Below are 17,104 nucleotides of genomic sequence, written 5' to 3'. Positions count from 1 at the left end.
TTGTGGTTTCTTGTCTTTCTAGTTGATCCATTAGAGTAGGGAAGGGATGAGCGGCAGTCTGGCTAACCATTCAAGAGCAGCAATGCAAGTAGAATGTGTGGGCTTATTCCATGACGGGTTATTTCAAGCCTGTTGACCAAATTGTTGTGGAGTAACTCTGTGGTATTTTGAGCTTGTGGGAGCTATTAAAATTAACGGATAATATCAGGCAGTGTGTTATATGACTAAATGAACAATCAAATTAAAAAAATTCCTCTGACTAGTTGGACTCGGCCTGAAGCCCTGTCCAATCTTGGTAGTCCCCAGATTTTTTTCATCCAGTATCCTATTATGTAATTATACTACCTTCCACCACCCTTCACCATCCCCTACCCAAACAATATGAATAGCAGATGAACACGTATGGTGGTTAGCCTAAATGGTACTATGGTTAGCCTGACTGAACAGTGTTAGAGTAACCCTTACAATCATTGACTGCTAACACTGTTGAATCAATGGTATTTAGGCTAGCTGTAGTGAAGTTGTTTTGATACCCTTTTCGTCTGGTTGAAAAAAAATGTTTTTTCCCCCTGACATGTTACGGAAGTGTGAGAAAATCAACATATTTTACCCAGTTCTGGCACACAGTATAGTATCTAGGGGGATGTGTGCAAACATTTACACTACTTTTCTATAAATTTCCATCGAAGTATGACAACTTGCTCGTTTTTGCTCTCACTGTGAGGGGGATTACAGTGCAACCCGTTAAAACGACCACCTCGTTTGTGCGGCCAGATTTTTGTGGCCCGTTGGTGACCGGATTACAGTGTAACGGCGTTCCGCAGTGGAAACTCTTTGAGAGAGTTGTAACCAAGGTAACAAAACCGACGCGAAAAGCCTGGGCACCAGTCAACAATCAAAGATGGCGGATTTCATGGAGGATGTCGGAGTTGGCTATTATCGATCGTTAGATCTCCCAAAGAATTTCGTTGTCAAGTAAGAACGCCATTTATTTTCAACATAACGCTTACAAATTCATTTTTATACGTGTAAGATATATATAAAAAAATTCAAGCCAGTCAGTTTGTACTGTTTATACTCAGTTGTCGCACTTGCTTGAGATTTCGTGTCACTTCACCAGGGTAAACCTACGGCGAGTAACAGCAGCGAGCTATCTTCCAGAGTTTAAAATCGGCTCACAACAAAATGTCAATGCTCAAGAAGGAGCTGAAGTCGCTGGTGAAGCAATGGAAATGCCAGAGTTAAGACGTGGTAAGCCATTGGTTCAATGGTGGTCATCAGCTACATAGTTCATGAATGAGCTTAATATATTTAATTTATTTTTCTGTTTTCACAAACAGACCATGGCAAACAAGACCAAGATTCAGAGGAATGCGTGTTTTATTGGCAGCAAAAGATGTTCTCTGAGGTAAACCAACATGATTTAGTGAAATAATGCAGTGTAATTAAGTTAAATTATCAGCACACGCTGCTCAGATTTTGATATTATCATACATATGTACTTCTGAATTTGAAGACACTGGAACTGTGACCTGTTGAGCTTTGCTTTCTGACACTGGAAATCACAAATCAAATTTTGCCATCAGAATAAGAAATGTTAATCAACTGGGAGCATTGCTGTTCCAGGCTCTCAGTCAGTGGGGACGATTGAAAAAGCAGGTGGGCGACAAGTGGGGTCTGGGGGAAAAAGGAGAGGTAATGAGGCTTTTAAAACAATGCATCCAGGCTCCTCTCCCACCCTGTCCTTTTCTCTCCTGGATCCTGCTCATCACTGATCCCACTTGTTGCCCGCCCCCTTTTTTTATCATCCCCACTGACTGAGAGCCTGGAACAGGCCACTGGGAGCATTGTAGTAAACAACAGGGGACAATAGTGGTGAACTGTTTTTAGTTTAGGGCTGGGAAATCAGTCACCCCAAAATGCAGACCATGCAGACCGCAGACCGTGCAGACCGTGCAGACTGTGCAGACTGAGTACTTTTTTTTCTTATTATTGATTTTTTCATATACTTTTGACTCACATATTTTTTGGTTCTCTTGAATTATTTATCGGAGTGTTTGTTATCCACATGTGCCCAGAATGTGTATAAGTTTATTTTTATGCTTGATTATACTATATTTAGGACCAGTAAAGGAAATTTCCCATAGAAAGTCTATTACACGCATGAATCAACAGTCAGATGTCGAGTTTGTGCCACCTGTGGATAAATAACAAACATTAGGACATACTGAACACTATTTTGTTACTATAAGCAAAAAATGTGAGTCAAGTGTTAGAAAAAATGTACTCCGTCTGCATGGTCTGCACGGTCTGCAGTCTGCATGGTCTGCGTTTTGGGGTGACTGCTGGGAAATCCAGGAAATCTTAGTTTGCTCAGATATGTGATGTCAAGAAGGCCTATACTTGATACTCACTAGTGCAAAAACAAGACCAGAGGCTGGATGGTGATATAAATAGCTGAAACTGAATTTAAAAACATTCACTTTATTTTGTGTTTCTAAAGTGGGAGATGGAACTGTATAAAGATTTACATAATGACTTTGGACCGCTGGAGCAGAAGTACCACGCAGAAATATTAAAATTGAGGTACTTTCTTAAAAATGTTCATGGACATTTTCATTTACCACAGTAAGAGAGCTGAAATCAAGTGAACATTTTAACATTGTTGTGACTGTAATTTGATTACTTTAGAGAAATAAATACTGGGGTTCTGCTTCCAGTTACGTATAAAATTATTAAATCATTTTATAATCGCGGCAGTGATATTACAGACCTCAAGCATAAAATAGTTGGTACAATGGAATATACTTGTTACTATAACCTAAAGCCCATGTTTGGGGGTTCCTCTCCAAGAACAGCCATTTCCCCAGTGAAAATCTTTCAAGGATCTTCAATTCGCAAAGATCCTTGAGGGTCTTTGTTAGGATTTTATTGAGAATCTTCTCAAGATCTTCAAAGATCCTGGTGAAAAGTCTTATGGATGAAATTTTTGCCAGGACCTTAAAGGTTCTTGAAAGATTTTAAAGCCCTTTAAAAATCTTTTTACCCCCCCCCCCCCCCCCCCGAATGATCGTGTAAAGTTCTTTTTTTTACCAGTGCTGTTCTTTATTAGCAGCTACTAAAATTTCAGACAACTTGCAGTAATAATTAAGAAATAGAAAACATGTACTGTGTTTCTAGCGAGTTATAGAAACACTAGCAAAAGTTTGGGAGAACGAGAAATGCCACAGCTTTTTCCAGTTCTCCCAAACTTTCACGAGTGTTTCTATAACTTGACAGAAACTCGGAGAACATGTGGTCTATTTCTTTTAGAAAACACCGCAACAAAAAAAGGAAAACACCTTGTTAACTTTGATTATCAAAATGTAAATTCTCTTTGCTCGCGCCATCATTACGTCAACAGCTCGTGCTAGTTCTGTGTTTCTATTGAGTTATAGAAACAAAATTTTTAACCAATCAGCGTGCGTTTTTTCTTAGGACTGTTTTCTAAACAATCATGTTTATCAAGATATAGTACTAGGCACTTTTTTGATGTCTTGTTTGCTATTTAGAAAGAAGGGTGGAAGACCAAACAAAAGATTGTTTTCCTATGTTGAGAGTGATAGTTTTGTTAACCTGGATGAGGTAGGTTAATGACATTTAGAAACCTTTCAAGTGGTTTTAGTCTTTGGTTTGAAATGTTCATTTAATTTATGGTTTCTGAGCAGTCGCTGCAATACAGTAATGTTTGATGTTTCATGTAACAGTGTACTTCTGGGAACTTGGTGAACACAAACTAACTAAAGGCAAAATTCCCTTGTCAGTTGAGAATTCCTGTCACCCATTTATTTGATTTTACAATTGATTTACATGCTGCCAGAGATCTAAAGATACTGATCAATCTTGAAACCTTTAAGTGTAAGGAATAATTTGTGAGTGAGTAACCAATATTAACCTTCCCTTATTATTGACATTAGGAATCAAGAACTCTTACAACTTGCCCTTCTGAAGTGCCAAGCTTCTTGGCAAAGAACATGACAAGCGTTAGAAGAAGAAATGTTGGAACCAAGGTCGATCGAAGGTCTGTTGTACTGGTCAAGCAATGTTTTTACTATGTTTAGTAAATAAATAAACTAAAGAACAGAAAAGCCTAGTGGTATGGAAATTTTTTTAATTTTCTTTTCCAGAAATCGGCCTGGAGGGTTTGCTTCTCGGGCCAATCCCGTGGTTGTCCATGAGACTGAGACAAGCAAGACAACAGCACATGTAATAAACATTCCTTACAAGACCATGCATATCATGGCAGACCTCTCTCCAGAAGGAAAGTAAGTGATTGTCTGACAGTGTGAATGTTACTACCATGGCAACCAATTTTATTGTGTGTTGATTCAAAAGAATAAAGGGAGTACATTACTTGAACCCAGCACACTAGCCTTTGGCATTGATCAGTAAATGTATGAGCAGAATCTGGGCGAAAATAATATATTCTAAACATGATACTTGAACTAAAAGAAATTTAGCATAGTGCAGTAGCATAGTGCAATAGCATAGTGCAATAGCATAGTGCAATAGCACAGTATGGTGCAGTTAGAAACTACATGACTGTGTAGATATTGAAAACACATTATAACTACCAGAATTCGCTCTATACCATTTGAGAAAAAAACTGTTGAATGTACTTCGTGTCTTTTAGAACTGAAAGCAATCAAGAGGATGAATATGTTCTTTTCTCTGTCAAGGTGAATGTAAAATACAAACATACCATCATTACTTCACCTTTCACCCAAACTTAGAAATACAAAACATAATAATTTAATGATTGCATGTTTTGCTGCTCTCATTCATAATACAATGACAACCAACCTTGAAAATAAGGAATGAACACAATGGATGGACGTCAAGCAATCACATGCCACAAATGTGACCATATGAAATTTGTTGAAGTAAACATTCTGAGAGGTCTGCTAAGATGACTGACGGCAGCAAGAAAGGCTGAAAGGCACAGTAAAAACAATGAGAAAAATTTTCTCTAGTAACCAGCTCCCATGGTCTTAGTTCCAGTAAAAGAACCTGCCTCCCTCCCCCCCCCTCCCCTCCCCCATGGACTACATATATCAAATGTTTCCTTCAATTAATTTTTTTGAATGCCTATTTTGTTTACATGTAGATTGATGTCAATGGCCAAATTTTTGTCAAACCTGATTTCAATGGGGAAAGACCTCCATATCGTATTGAGACATGTAATGATCTCAGAGGTATGCTCCATGTTATTATGTGTACTGTATAATTTATATTCTGTATGGATGTGCTTAATGACAACTATGCCAGCCCACTTCATCAGAACAAAAGAACTTGCCAGTGGGAATATTTGTGGTAAAATGGTTAATTTTCAGTGATGATACATTGTTATGCAATTTCATTCATTAGATCTATTTGTTAATATTATGCCCGGAGTCTAATGGTATTATTTCATGCACTGTCTCAACATTTGATACATGAGTAATGGCTTTAAGAATGTACTTATTAATATTATGCCCAGAGTCTAAAGGTATTATTTCATCGACACATGTGTAACGGTTTTAAGAATGTACTTCTCTCTTTCAGAGGTTTATGAATATACCATTGAGCACTGTTCCACGCAAATGACAAGGTATCCAAAAACACATATATTAAATTGTTAAGTGTATTTAACTTATATGGAGTATTGAATAAAATTGTTCACATCCTTCCGGTCCTGTATAGTTGCTAACAATTTTGTGAACAAGGCGTGCAATAATTTATTATGCCGAGATAGAGGGCAGGCTAGTAAATAAGTACTGTAAGTATACTAAGTAAAGCCTTCATTTATCAAGGGTTAACACATAATAGTGGACTTTCACTAACAAACTTTTGGCCCTCACTTAGATAAATCTAAAAATACAATACTTCACAATAGGCTCCTTGTTTGCGTAAAACTTCCAGTAAGGAATATTATATACCAGGATGTGAATTCCAGTTAGCATTAGGAATCTTGGAATCTTTGAATCAGGCCTCTGCTGCACTTTTGTGGCATCAAGTGAAATGGATGCTGATATCTCTGGATTAATTAGATATCTACTTCTCCCAGTTATGAATTTCTTGGTACTCATTTCATGACATGCTCTTTAACTGAGTGAAGCATTAAAAGTTTTCAACTGATAATTTCAGTGATCAAAGAGAACAAGAATTTAAGAGTTTCAATGAGGTATGTTTCTTTTAAATTGCCTGCAAGTTTATTAAAGAAATGTTAGATTGTTCCAAGATTATTAAATATTTATTACTACCAGTCTATGAGGAAATGCATTGTTTATTTTTCTGCAGCTCTATAATAGACATGCCTTGTATCTGGCCTCACAAGTTGGATCTGGCTTTGATCCTGTGGTAAGTTTGATGCATGTTAAGGTGACTACTGTTGAATACTATCAAGTACAGTCCATACAGGATGTATGACTTGATTTTATGTCTTTAAAAGGCTTTTGGAATTTTGGAAATAATCAGCTACATGAGTGAGTACTCCAAGCTGTGTTGGAGCCACATCATTAATTTGTAACATTTTGCAGTTTAATCAGCAAGCTTAATGCTTCAACTTGTTTTATAAGTGTTTTAACAGAATAATGTAAATGAAAAGTTTCATGGTGATTAGTATATTTAGTCACAGAGTTTTCATTTTTTAAAAATTACAGCCAGAACCTGGAGTTTTGAGGATGAATATTTTGGGGGAAATAGGTAAATTATTCAGTTCTTGAATTTGCTTTATGTAGTCTCGTTTATTCTTTTTTCCCTCTTGACACAAAATTTATACTATTAAATTATTATACTTTATTTTCTCTCAACAGTGTCTGCTAAAGGCTTTGACTATGATGGCCTACATGTGCACTTTTTTCTGGACTTGCCTCAAAGTAAGTCAACACCTAAATTTCCTGCAATAAACTGACAATGCTATCTGCCAGTAAACTCTGAATCAAAAGTATTTAAAGTAATTGTCAGGGGAATAACAAATATACTGTGTGGCCTGATTACTACAACGGACTAGCACATCATATCATGTTTAAAACTGTCAATGATGCTAATCGCATGGAACCACAGTCCAAGGCTTGCTCAATGACACTATTTTTGGGATGTTTTACAGGCATGTTTGTTTCTAAATTACATTGTAGATTGGAGGCCTATGGATGATCCAGTGTTGTCAGGAGTCACACAAACCTGTGTAACAAAGCTGGAAGGAGAGGTAATGAATGATACATGTTTCCACAGTGCTAATCCATCACATGGTAATTGTGTCCTGCGTTTCAGAGGTACACATCTTATGACAGGGATTAGTATGAAACAACTTTGATGTTGGTCAGGGAACTTTTCTCACCATAATTATCCATTATATCGGCAATTGGTTAGGGTTTATCATTTCATTGCTTGAAGCAACAGACAGAGGGCACTGTTTGGTTAACAGTTCTTGCTGCACCTTGCAATAACATTGTGGACTCTAAAATTCAAAGCTCAACTGGCAAATGGATTTTTCACTACCGTCAATCAAATGTTCTGCAGCTCCTCCCAGCTTCCAACTTCTGCCAAGCACTGTTTCATTGTCTGAACTGTACTCAACCAGTGGATTACTGCATGCTTGGCAGTAGTTGGAAACTGGGAGGAGCCGCCGAACATTTGCACACTTGCCTTGGTAGGTTGATATTTTTAAACAATGACTCTCACTGACTTAATTGGCATTTTAGGACTATGTTGCCCATTTCAGTTTTCCTTTTGACTTCTCAATAGTTTACCAAGAGGATGAAGATTCTGGTAAGTTTTGTCACACTTTTCTGTATGCTCTTGTCTGGATGCAAATGATAAATGTCAGTCTATCTTTTTTTTCAGATGATTTTATTCACTGGCCCACGCTATTTCTTGAAGTGCTGTCATTGGATAGCTGGGAAAGATTCAGGACTGAGGGTTATGCATACATTACCATACCCAATAAAGCTGGTGAGAGGATTATGCATACATTACCATAAATGTTCTGGTTTCAAGTAAAGGTACCCCTGTCAGATGGGGAGCTTGTTTTTGCCTGTGTCTTAATCAGAGCACAACACAAACAATCACAATGAAATCACTCAAACTCTCAATTTAACCAAGCCATTTGGCCACCAAGGCTATGGTGATTTATATGTAATAATACTGTCTATCATTTCACTCCTCATGGGAAGATATGAACTCAATTAAGTGGCCTCACTCCCAATGTGTGGCTTCATAGCTCAGTTGGTAAAGCATCGCACTGGTATCACGGAGGTCACGGGTTCGAATCCCGTTGAAGCCCTGATTTTTTCCAGGCTTCTTCTTTCCAATTGCTTAAATTGGAAAATTTACTGTGATGATCATTCTTCACTTTCAATAAATCCTTTATTGACCAAGCTGATTCAGTCAAGATGGCTGGATATTGGTTTTGTTCTTGTTTTTGAGTGTTTATGGACCTCAACTCCACAGATCTCAGTCTATGAAAAAAGAACTTGGCCAATAACCAGCCATCTTGACTGAATCAGCTTGGTCAATAACCCATATTATTAAGATGTTATATATTTTTAATATCTCAGGTAGTTATACTGTTGAGGTTAACACTTGGAGGCCAATAGGAAATGGTCCAGTTCCTGAGATGAGACGGTTCTTTATTGGTGGATCACCAGAACTGGAGGATCCTACTTATCCTCAAAAGCCTGCTATGGCTGATGTAAGGAATTATCTATTAATAATATATACTTTTACATACACTCAGCAGGTTTTGGTTATTTTTGGTGAAGTCATTTTCATTTTTATATTTTTCTTTATCTTTAACAACAGGAAAAAGTTTTGAGCAAATATTTCTTCAGGACAGCTGCTTCTGGAAGTGTCACTGTACAGTTTCATATTATGCAACAATGCCAGTATGTACTATCATTCTAATCTGCACCTTCTATGTATTTGTAATATAGGTAGGACCCTGCATGCACTCTGATTGGTCAAAAACGCATGTTGTATCAGAGTATAAAACACAGAAAAAGTGTTTTATTATTTTTGGTCACATAACCTCTCTATCATAAAACAAATGAAGAAGCCTAAGCCGTGTATTACACTGTGATAAAACACTCCAGACATTTCAGAACACTCGCGAAATGTAGAAAACACTTGCCTGCAGCTCATGTCTACATTTCCCTCATGTTCGCAAATGCCTCTTTTTTATGGTGTAATTCACGGCTTAGGCTTCTTTATCTGTTAAATAAATACTGGATGACTAGATGCTGACCTCGAGGAATGCTTGTGAAAACACTGAAAGTTTAAACTCTTCAGTATCACTAATGTCGGGTGCACTAATGAACACTTCAATGTTTTGGACTGGTGTCTGATACTATGCCAATATTGTGAATTCATTTTAAGATCTTTTATGGACTCAAAAACAAAGAAAACCCGGCGCACCAAAACCATACTGGACAGATTAGGGTAGGTAACTTATCTCATGCTTTTGACTTGATACATTATTAAAACACAGGTCTGTAAATTTATGTGTTCAAATAGTCTGCGAAAACAGCCGTTCTGAGTGGTGTTGTGCCAGGAGCAAAGAAGGACGGCTGTTTTCGTGGGCTAGTGTTCAAACAGCTTCAAATTTTCCTGCCAAGCGAGTGCCTACATTCATCACATCTGCACAGTCACCACATTTATAAGTTACAAAGCTACCAAGCATTGTAAGAAATAATTCATGAGGTGTTTTCAGTGCTTTTTGATTGGTGGATGTGGTTGTTACATTTTAGAGGGATGAATGCCCTGGATTCTCTGTCACAAGTTATGGGTGAGTTGAAAATCAGTTTAAAAAAGAAATAAATTTGGGTTTATTGGCTTTATGACTGCATGAAAGTTTATACCAGTTTATATTGATTACCTGCTCTATTTTGCAGCATACATGAAATTGTTGATGTCATTAGTATATTAATTAAAACTCATTCTTTTTTTTTTTTATTGCTCTGCCTTTATCCTCTTTAATTTTCATAGAACATAATTTTATTTCTATTTTTCTAATTAATGTCTATTTGCAGGGCCCCACCAGAGCACCTTTAGTGAAGTGGGCCTGTTGCTAAAATAGGGTTAATTTGTTATTACTATTCAATTGCTTTCTTTAAACAGATGCATTCCAAAGGGCAAAAAAACGAATGTTAGATGCACGTGAAGGCCTTCCATCTGTGAAATAGAGAAATGGTGTAGTTGGTCTTGAGTAATGCCAACATAAGGAAGAACAATGCAATTCCAAAAATACTTGGAGTCAGTCTGTTTGTGCTTGGGCACCTTACATAAACTGCAAAGCACAAGTGAAGATGTGTGCCTCAATACTATCATAGAAAAGTGAGCTGGACGTCAATCGAGGATACCTAATTCAAATGTCCCCCCACATGAAACAGCAGTGGAAAGTTGTAACATCATTCTCATCTCTTTTGCAGTGAAAATTGTTAAGTACATGTACATAGCAAAGATGTTTTGCTGTCAAAAGGAACTGGCAAACAACAGCAAAACAAAACTTTGTTTTAAAAAATTTAAGGTAAAAAAAGTCGTGATAATTATTGAAAAAAGGTACAAAATTTGTATTAGGTATACAGTATTTAAAAAATACAGTCATTTTTATTAAATTGCTGATTATAAGTTGTAAATACAGTACAAAGTGTTGTATAATTCTTATCCAAAAGCCTAAAAATATGTACAGTTAAACTGTTTCAAATTTAACAAAATTGCTACAGGTGTACAAGACATCTTTTATAAGATGACAAAAGTTGGTCTACCTTCAACTACAAATGGCTTGTACAATGCTCAGCAAAGTACAAGAAACTTTTTATCATGGTAATTTATAAGCACACAAAGCATCATGTCAACTGTTACAGAAGGGAACAAAGCAATATGTTCACTATCTTGAACTCTGTATGGCTTGTATTTTACAAAATAAATATCAAAATTTACTAAGAACTGAGTAAACTATGAGTTGTTTGAGATACAGCTTCCAGCCAGTTTGTGAAGCCAAGTTGTTCTGTTTGTTCACTAATCTTGGTTAGAGACTGTGCTAATCGTCTTCCATTGCTCTCCAATACTGCGGGTACCTGGTAAAACACAGATGTCTTACATTATTTAAATACAATTTATAGTTGTTGGTTATCCTGAAATTGTTGTTGGATATTGTCCTGCCAGTGCCTTGGCTGGACATAACCAATTCCACTTAACCACTGAGATGGAAATGAATTTCATGGGAGGTGTGCTTATTCAAAATGGTTATTAGATGAGCTTCTCACCTTTTGTCAGAAACCTACATAACCTTCAAACTAGATGTTCATCCTCTTTTATAGACTCTACAGTACAGACTTGCCAGTGCATAACATTTAACACGAGATACATACCTCAGAGACTGCGGACATGTTATATCCTTCACTTGACATGCTGGGAAGATTCAAAGTGTTCACAGATGTTTCTTGCAGCAGAGGATGAAGCTGTGAATCAATCAAGAAAGAAATACTAATCAGTTTTCTGCACTGTTGTTATTTGTGAGAAAACAGTGGAATGATAGCAAGGGGTAGATCGTTTGATTAAAACATTTCTCTGGCTAAAAAGATCAACAGGTCAGGACCTTATGTTGATCTTTGTGGAAGGTCAACCACATGGAATGGAAACAACTGATCAAAATTTAGCCTTGTGAACATTTCTCCATCTTATGCAAAGAATATGTGAAATATGCCACTCACCACTATAGAACTACTACTAATTAATTATAAGGATACTTATTTAAACTCCTACACTACAGTCCAAACTTCATTCAGAAGTCAGGATGAGACTGTTTTGTGTACGAAAGCTTTTTCAATAATTAGTTCTGTTTGATGTTCATTATTTTGCAAAATGAAATTTGAAATTTTAAGTATTTTTTTGGGTGACAGTCATTCCTGAAGCTTCACCTGTGTCTGTTCCTGCTGTCCTTCAATGTTGTAGCTATTCAACAAGTCTTCTTCCTGCTCAAACAACCTATTTAAACAGCAAATGACATTGTATGTCTGGAAAGGAAAATTTGGCTCTTTATCTTTATTACTATAAAGTGAACACAAAATCCAATCTCAATAAGTTCTAAATTTGATGACCTCCAAAGTTAGAATCAAAAATGGCCCCGATAACCAGTTATTCAGAACCTTTTTAGCCAGGATTTGAAAAGAGGCCGTACAAGAACTTTCCATACGGCTGTAAGGTGCCACACTCCTAGGGTGTCTGGGGCAAAATTTAAGAAAGTGAGATCTATTTCCATTGTTGCGAGTGTTGATCAAATTGACTCGTGTTGGAGATTTCAAATTTGCTAAAAAAAAACTACCTTCTCAATCCAGCAATTATATTAATTTGCAACTGCTTTAAAGTGGATCTCCATAGGCTACCCAGATGCCAATTTTGCATAATCATCTATTTTGGATGTTTCTGATATATAGGTTGTTCTTAGCGGAGCTCCGACGGCCCAAAGGGCCACCAAGCGGAGCCCCATACTCATATAGGAAAGAAAAGGAAACCCATGAGTTGATTTTCCCATGGTTATCATGGCTAGCGGTATTGCTTGTGGGCGCGTACGCACGACGGCGACGATGACGATGACGGAGTCGCGCAACATGGCGGTCATACTCCAAATAATCCGTAGACTGAGACATGCAGCCTTGATTTACCATGTACTTCATTGATATTGGACATCCATGTTATGATCAATTGACACCTGTCAAAACAAAGCATCCGCTGACCAGTATCACGTGACCATATCGCGGGCTCAAGTTTACAGCTCATCGAGGTCGCATGTTTTTTGAAGTTGACCGCTGATCAAGTGCTAGTTTTCGATTGGATCACGGGCTCATCTGAGGTTAAGTTGTTGAAAACAGGGCAGGATTGTTCGGAAGCCAGTTAACGCTAACCCAGGATTAAAAGTTAACCGAATTATAACTTTTTCTTCTATACAAATGTTTTTTGCTGCTTTGTTTTGTGTGTATAGTGATTATTAAAACTCAAAACAGAAGGCCAAACAATATACAGAAAACCTTAACGCAAAGTTTCAAAACTCAAATTGAAATTTTACCTTTTCCTGGGTTATTTAGCTCTGAACAACCCAGCTCAGGAGCTACGCTTTTAGGCTGGCCTAAATCTATATATTATGAAATGTTGATTCTAGGATGCTTTCTTCAACTGAAATGGTAAATCCAATGAATGAGAAATAAATAAATAAAGAACTTGACAGACAGTTACTGATATTACCTCCTTTGCTCCTCTATTTCCTTCTCTAAATTCTCCACTTGACTATTACAAGAAATCAGGGCATCTTCCAGTTCATGCTGCATTGAATGAAATGTGAATTAATTGTGCATTCAGTACTTTGAGTAGAACCTCACTGCAGGTTGCTACCAACATGCATTGAATGCATATTCAACCAGTATTATAGGCCAGTGCAATGCACACAAAAGTACTGCTACATATCCCTTTGTATGCTGGCTGGCCCATGATGTTATGGAATACACCATTCAATACATTCCGCAACACTTCTACATTCTGGTTGTCAGTAATATCCACCATGTGAACACATATTTATCATCATTGGCTGCCAAATCATTGGTCAGTTAAAGAGTGAATGTGCTTTAAAAATACTCTGGAGACTTACTGATTCAACTTCCATTTTGCTGTAGTCTCCTCGGTGTGTTGGTCCCTTCAAGCCGGCAAGTCTTTTAATAATCCTGTTGAAACAGATTCTTGATCAACTTTCATTTCCATAGAATAAGATGCAAACTTCAAGTGTGGTGTTTGCAAGGACATACCAGCTGATTTTAAGGGTAAGCCACCAAAACATGAATCAACAAAGAAAATTAATATTTACCTAAAAATGATACTCAAATTATACAGCTTATTTTAAAACATTAATGGAGTTTGATTTACATTTTATTGATAACAATACACACCTGTCAGATAACTGCTTTAAATGAACTTGAATATCATCCCTTTTGGATTCCTTATGAATGCTGTTTAGAACACTCCTACAAAGTACAAAAGATGTCAAGGTCATATATATTATTTTTTAAAAAAGGTTTTACTTTGTAATCTGATCTGTTTGTCATTGCAATAATGAACCTTAGTGTGTGACTACTTGAACTGGGCTACTTGGAAAAGAGTAAACCAATCAGACCTAACTTGAGAACAAAGGATAGCGATCTTTTTGTCAGATAAACCAATGACATTCAAGAAAACAAACAAATTATAGTTCTTTTAAAAACAAAATGGAAACCCAACAAAGTGCAAAGTGTTGCGAACCTTTCTGGGGAGCCTTTGCGGGGAGCAGGGTTGGTGCAGTGGTGAGAGCGCTCACCTCCCACCAATGTGTCCCAGGTTCGATTCCCAGGCCCAGCTTCATATGTGGGTTGAGTTTGTTGTTGGTTCTCTTCCTTGCTCCGAGAGGTTTTTCTCTGGGTACTCTGGTTTTCCCCTCTCCTCAAAAACCTACATTTCCAAATTCCAATTCGATTTGGATTATTGTCAGGCACTTTATCATGAGCCTCTGGCTTGGGTGATAATGCAAGCACTCCCTGTGTTTGACATTAAATTTGCATTTACTTTTTTAACCTCTCAGGAAACTTTGCCATTTCTTGATTGGTTAGTTTTGATCCTAAATTTTGTATGGTTTTCAACAGTTTCAGTTTAGTTGTTACAAATTGAGCAAATAAATTTCCTGAGGAGATTTATAATATTATTATTATGATAATTTGCCACCAAGGACTGAATCTCTGAGAGTGTATATCAAGCAGAAGAGTTGATAGAGTTTATATTTTCATGTAAAACAGACCATTACTTGCCGTCACAAAAAGCTACTAGTCCATTGGTCTCAGTTTGCGTTTTGATTGGTTAGTTTTCTTCTAGGTGGCCTGGTTCTACATGTAGGTCACACTGTAACATTATAGCTCTGATCAAGGTGGACAGAAGCCACCAAAAATTTAGAACAAAAAACAGATCAGATTACAAAAATCCTTTTAAAAATATCTATTACCAATGGCAACACTTGAAGTGGTCATATATTTGAGTTAAATTGTGCAAATTTCCAGAAGAATTTAGCTACTGACTCAAAAGTTTTTCTTCAAGTGACTGCACCTCCCAACAAACTTAAGAACTGGTAGGACATTACTTACAAAACTGTGTTGTCTATCATTTGCTTTGTGTACTTCTTTGTTGACAAGCTGAGAGGCTTCCACTTGGCATATGTTTTCCTAGTGATAGTCAAGTCTCTAATACGTTCTGGTATTCTGACTTCCTTCCCAGCTTGATTTTTATGTTGAAAAACTCTCTTTTTGACAACTTCCCTTTGTTTACCATGAGGTGACGCTTCTGCTTTATCTAAAAGAAAACATTTATTAAATCTGTTTAGAACAGTCATGCTTGTTTACATAGCCTAAGTGTAGCTGTAAGGCTAGGTTAAGGTCCATACAGAAAGTAACTCTAGCTTTCATAGTATGAAGGAACTTAGCATCCAGTAACAGATGTGATCAGTTTTCCTTTTCACATTGTCAACCATACCCAAAGAAAGGGGTTGGGGTGGGGGGTTGAGAAAAGATATGTTGATGTTGCAAGTCTGCATGGAAGACATAGAGTAAATAAGATCCAAGTTCATACTGTGTTACCTGCAAACAAAACTACTACAAATTACAAGACCCGGAATCGAACATTGTGATTGGTTTATTCTTCCGCTTCTGCTTGCGACTTCAACAATGCAGTTTTCAGTAGATCGTAAGCGACGGAGTCATAAGCGGATGCTGCGTTCTGCTTCTGACTCCGTCAGTTTGATTTTCACTCGATTGTCTCGCTCTACACTTCTGATTATGACTCCAACTACGACTCCGTTGCTAGTGAAAACCAGCGTTTATGAAGCAGCACCCTTCTAACAGCACATCAACTTTATTTCTGCATGATGAAACCATAGTTAGTACTAACTATGATGAAACAGCCAAGCTTTCGATCTTTCTATTTTGAACCTGATATATTAACTGTTATATTTAAGTCAAAGGATGTAATACCTTCATTTCTCTTATTCTTTAAAGCTTTGTGTGGAGATGATCCTGCTTCAGTTGAAGAATAACTTCCAGCCTTTCTTCTCTACAGAGCATAAATTAGAAAAAAGTATGGGTACCTGATGCTTTGTAATAGCCCAAAATAATTTAGTTATAGTTTAAATTTCCAGTTTAAAAAGAAGTTAAAAACATTTAATGGGGTTTGAATTGCACAGGATGCCTGGTCACCAATTCAGTTCACTCTGAGCCTTTTTCTACGATGACTGCAGATATTCTTGCACGCTCATTGGCTAATTTTCATTGTCAATAAGCGGACAGACACATGAATTTATAATTTATGCTATTCTGCAATGAGCGAGAACGGACAATTTGACAATTTGTTACAGTAAAAAACAAACTGACAACAGTTTTTCATGCGTCTGTCCTGTTACTGATCAGTTTTTCATGCTCCTGTCCTGTTATTTATCCACTCGGCTATCGCCTCGTGAATCCACAGCTACCTTTGACAAAGTTATGACGAAATTCATGAACAATAACAAGACAGATGCATGAAAAACTGACGCCTGTTTGTTAAGTTTACATCAAAAAGGACTTTGGTCACATTCCTCCAGTCCTCCAGTAAGCAAGCCCGTGTCTGAGGAGAAAACTTACATGCAAACTAAGTCCTTCCTTACCCTTGTTATTATTTGTAATTCAAGATAAGCTTACCTCCTCTGTTGCACGAGCAGGGTCTTCACTGCTACTTGACCGAGAAACACTTGTTCCCTTACTTCTTATTACTTTTTCTGTTGAGCCTGTTCCCTGTGCAGGAGCTGACTGATTCCGATCTGATCCACTTCTTTTGCGTCGCGACTTTGGTGCATAAGTTATTCGGCTTCTTCGTTTTGCCATCGAGTGGAAATTACGAAAAGACCGCCATGATAATCAGGGTGATAAGACGACTACCCATGATGCTTTGCCTCCAATCAAATTCCCGGAATGCAATGCTTCAGTGTTGCATGGAAAACTTGTAGAAGATGAGTTGGTTTTCTTCGGTGATCTCGCGTACTTTTTCTCTT

General features: G+C 37.3%; 2 protein-coding genes across 3 annotated transcripts; one reads left to right on the top strand and one right to left on the bottom strand.

The window, feature by feature from the left end:
* The first annotated feature begins 854 nt into the window (after window positions 1-854).
* Window positions 855-10,962, top strand: LOC110061135 (tectonic-like complex member MKS1). Of its 2 annotated transcripts, XM_020767969.2 has the most exons (22): window positions 855-975; window positions 1,121-1,251; window positions 1,341-1,408; window positions 2,504-2,586; window positions 3,552-3,624; window positions 3,957-4,060; window positions 4,167-4,304; window positions 4,673-4,718; window positions 5,147-5,234; window positions 5,584-5,629; window positions 6,166-6,202; window positions 6,319-6,378; window positions 6,681-6,723; window positions 6,834-6,896; window positions 7,155-7,225; window positions 7,722-7,788; window positions 7,864-7,971; window positions 8,577-8,710; window positions 8,821-8,903; window positions 9,394-9,456; window positions 9,765-9,802; window positions 10,135-10,962. In XM_020767969.2, the coding sequence occupies exons 1-22, from the start codon at window positions 902-904 to the stop codon at window positions 10,197-10,199; spliced, it is 1,683 nt and encodes a 560-aa protein (XP_020623628.2). In that variant the 5' UTR covers window positions 855-901; the 3' UTR covers window positions 10,200-10,962. The 2 variants fall into 2 exon arrangements, with proteins under 2 accessions (XP_020623628.2, XP_089136049.1); XM_089279923.1 differs by having other exon boundaries at window positions 7,722-7,971.
* On the bottom strand, window positions 10,604-17,030 carry LOC110061138 (uncharacterized). Its single transcript, XM_020767975.2, has 9 exons — window positions 16,755-17,030; window positions 16,053-16,131; window positions 15,171-15,375; window positions 13,953-14,027; window positions 13,658-13,730; window positions 13,258-13,334; window positions 11,937-12,003; window positions 11,388-11,477; window positions 10,604-11,093 (listed from the first exon to the last, which is right to left on the bottom strand). The coding sequence occupies exons 1-9, from the start codon at window positions 16,935-16,937 to the stop codon at window positions 10,956-10,958; spliced, it is 987 nt and encodes a 328-aa protein (XP_020623634.2). The 5' UTR covers window positions 16,938-17,030; the 3' UTR covers window positions 10,604-10,955.
* Between the last annotated feature and the right edge of the window lie 74 nt (window positions 17,031-17,104).

This window comes from Orbicella faveolata, unplaced genomic scaffold, assembly GCF_042242905.1.
Source record: "Orbicella faveolata isolate gen_17 unplaced genomic scaffold, um_ofav_v1 contig_47, whole genome shotgun sequence".
In the NCBI taxonomy this organism is placed as follows: domain Eukaryota; kingdom Metazoa; phylum Cnidaria; class Anthozoa; order Scleractinia; family Merulinidae; genus Orbicella; species Orbicella faveolata.
The sequence above is the reverse complement of the archived record's forward strand: the minus strand, read 5'-3'. Positions and strand labels throughout refer to the sequence as shown.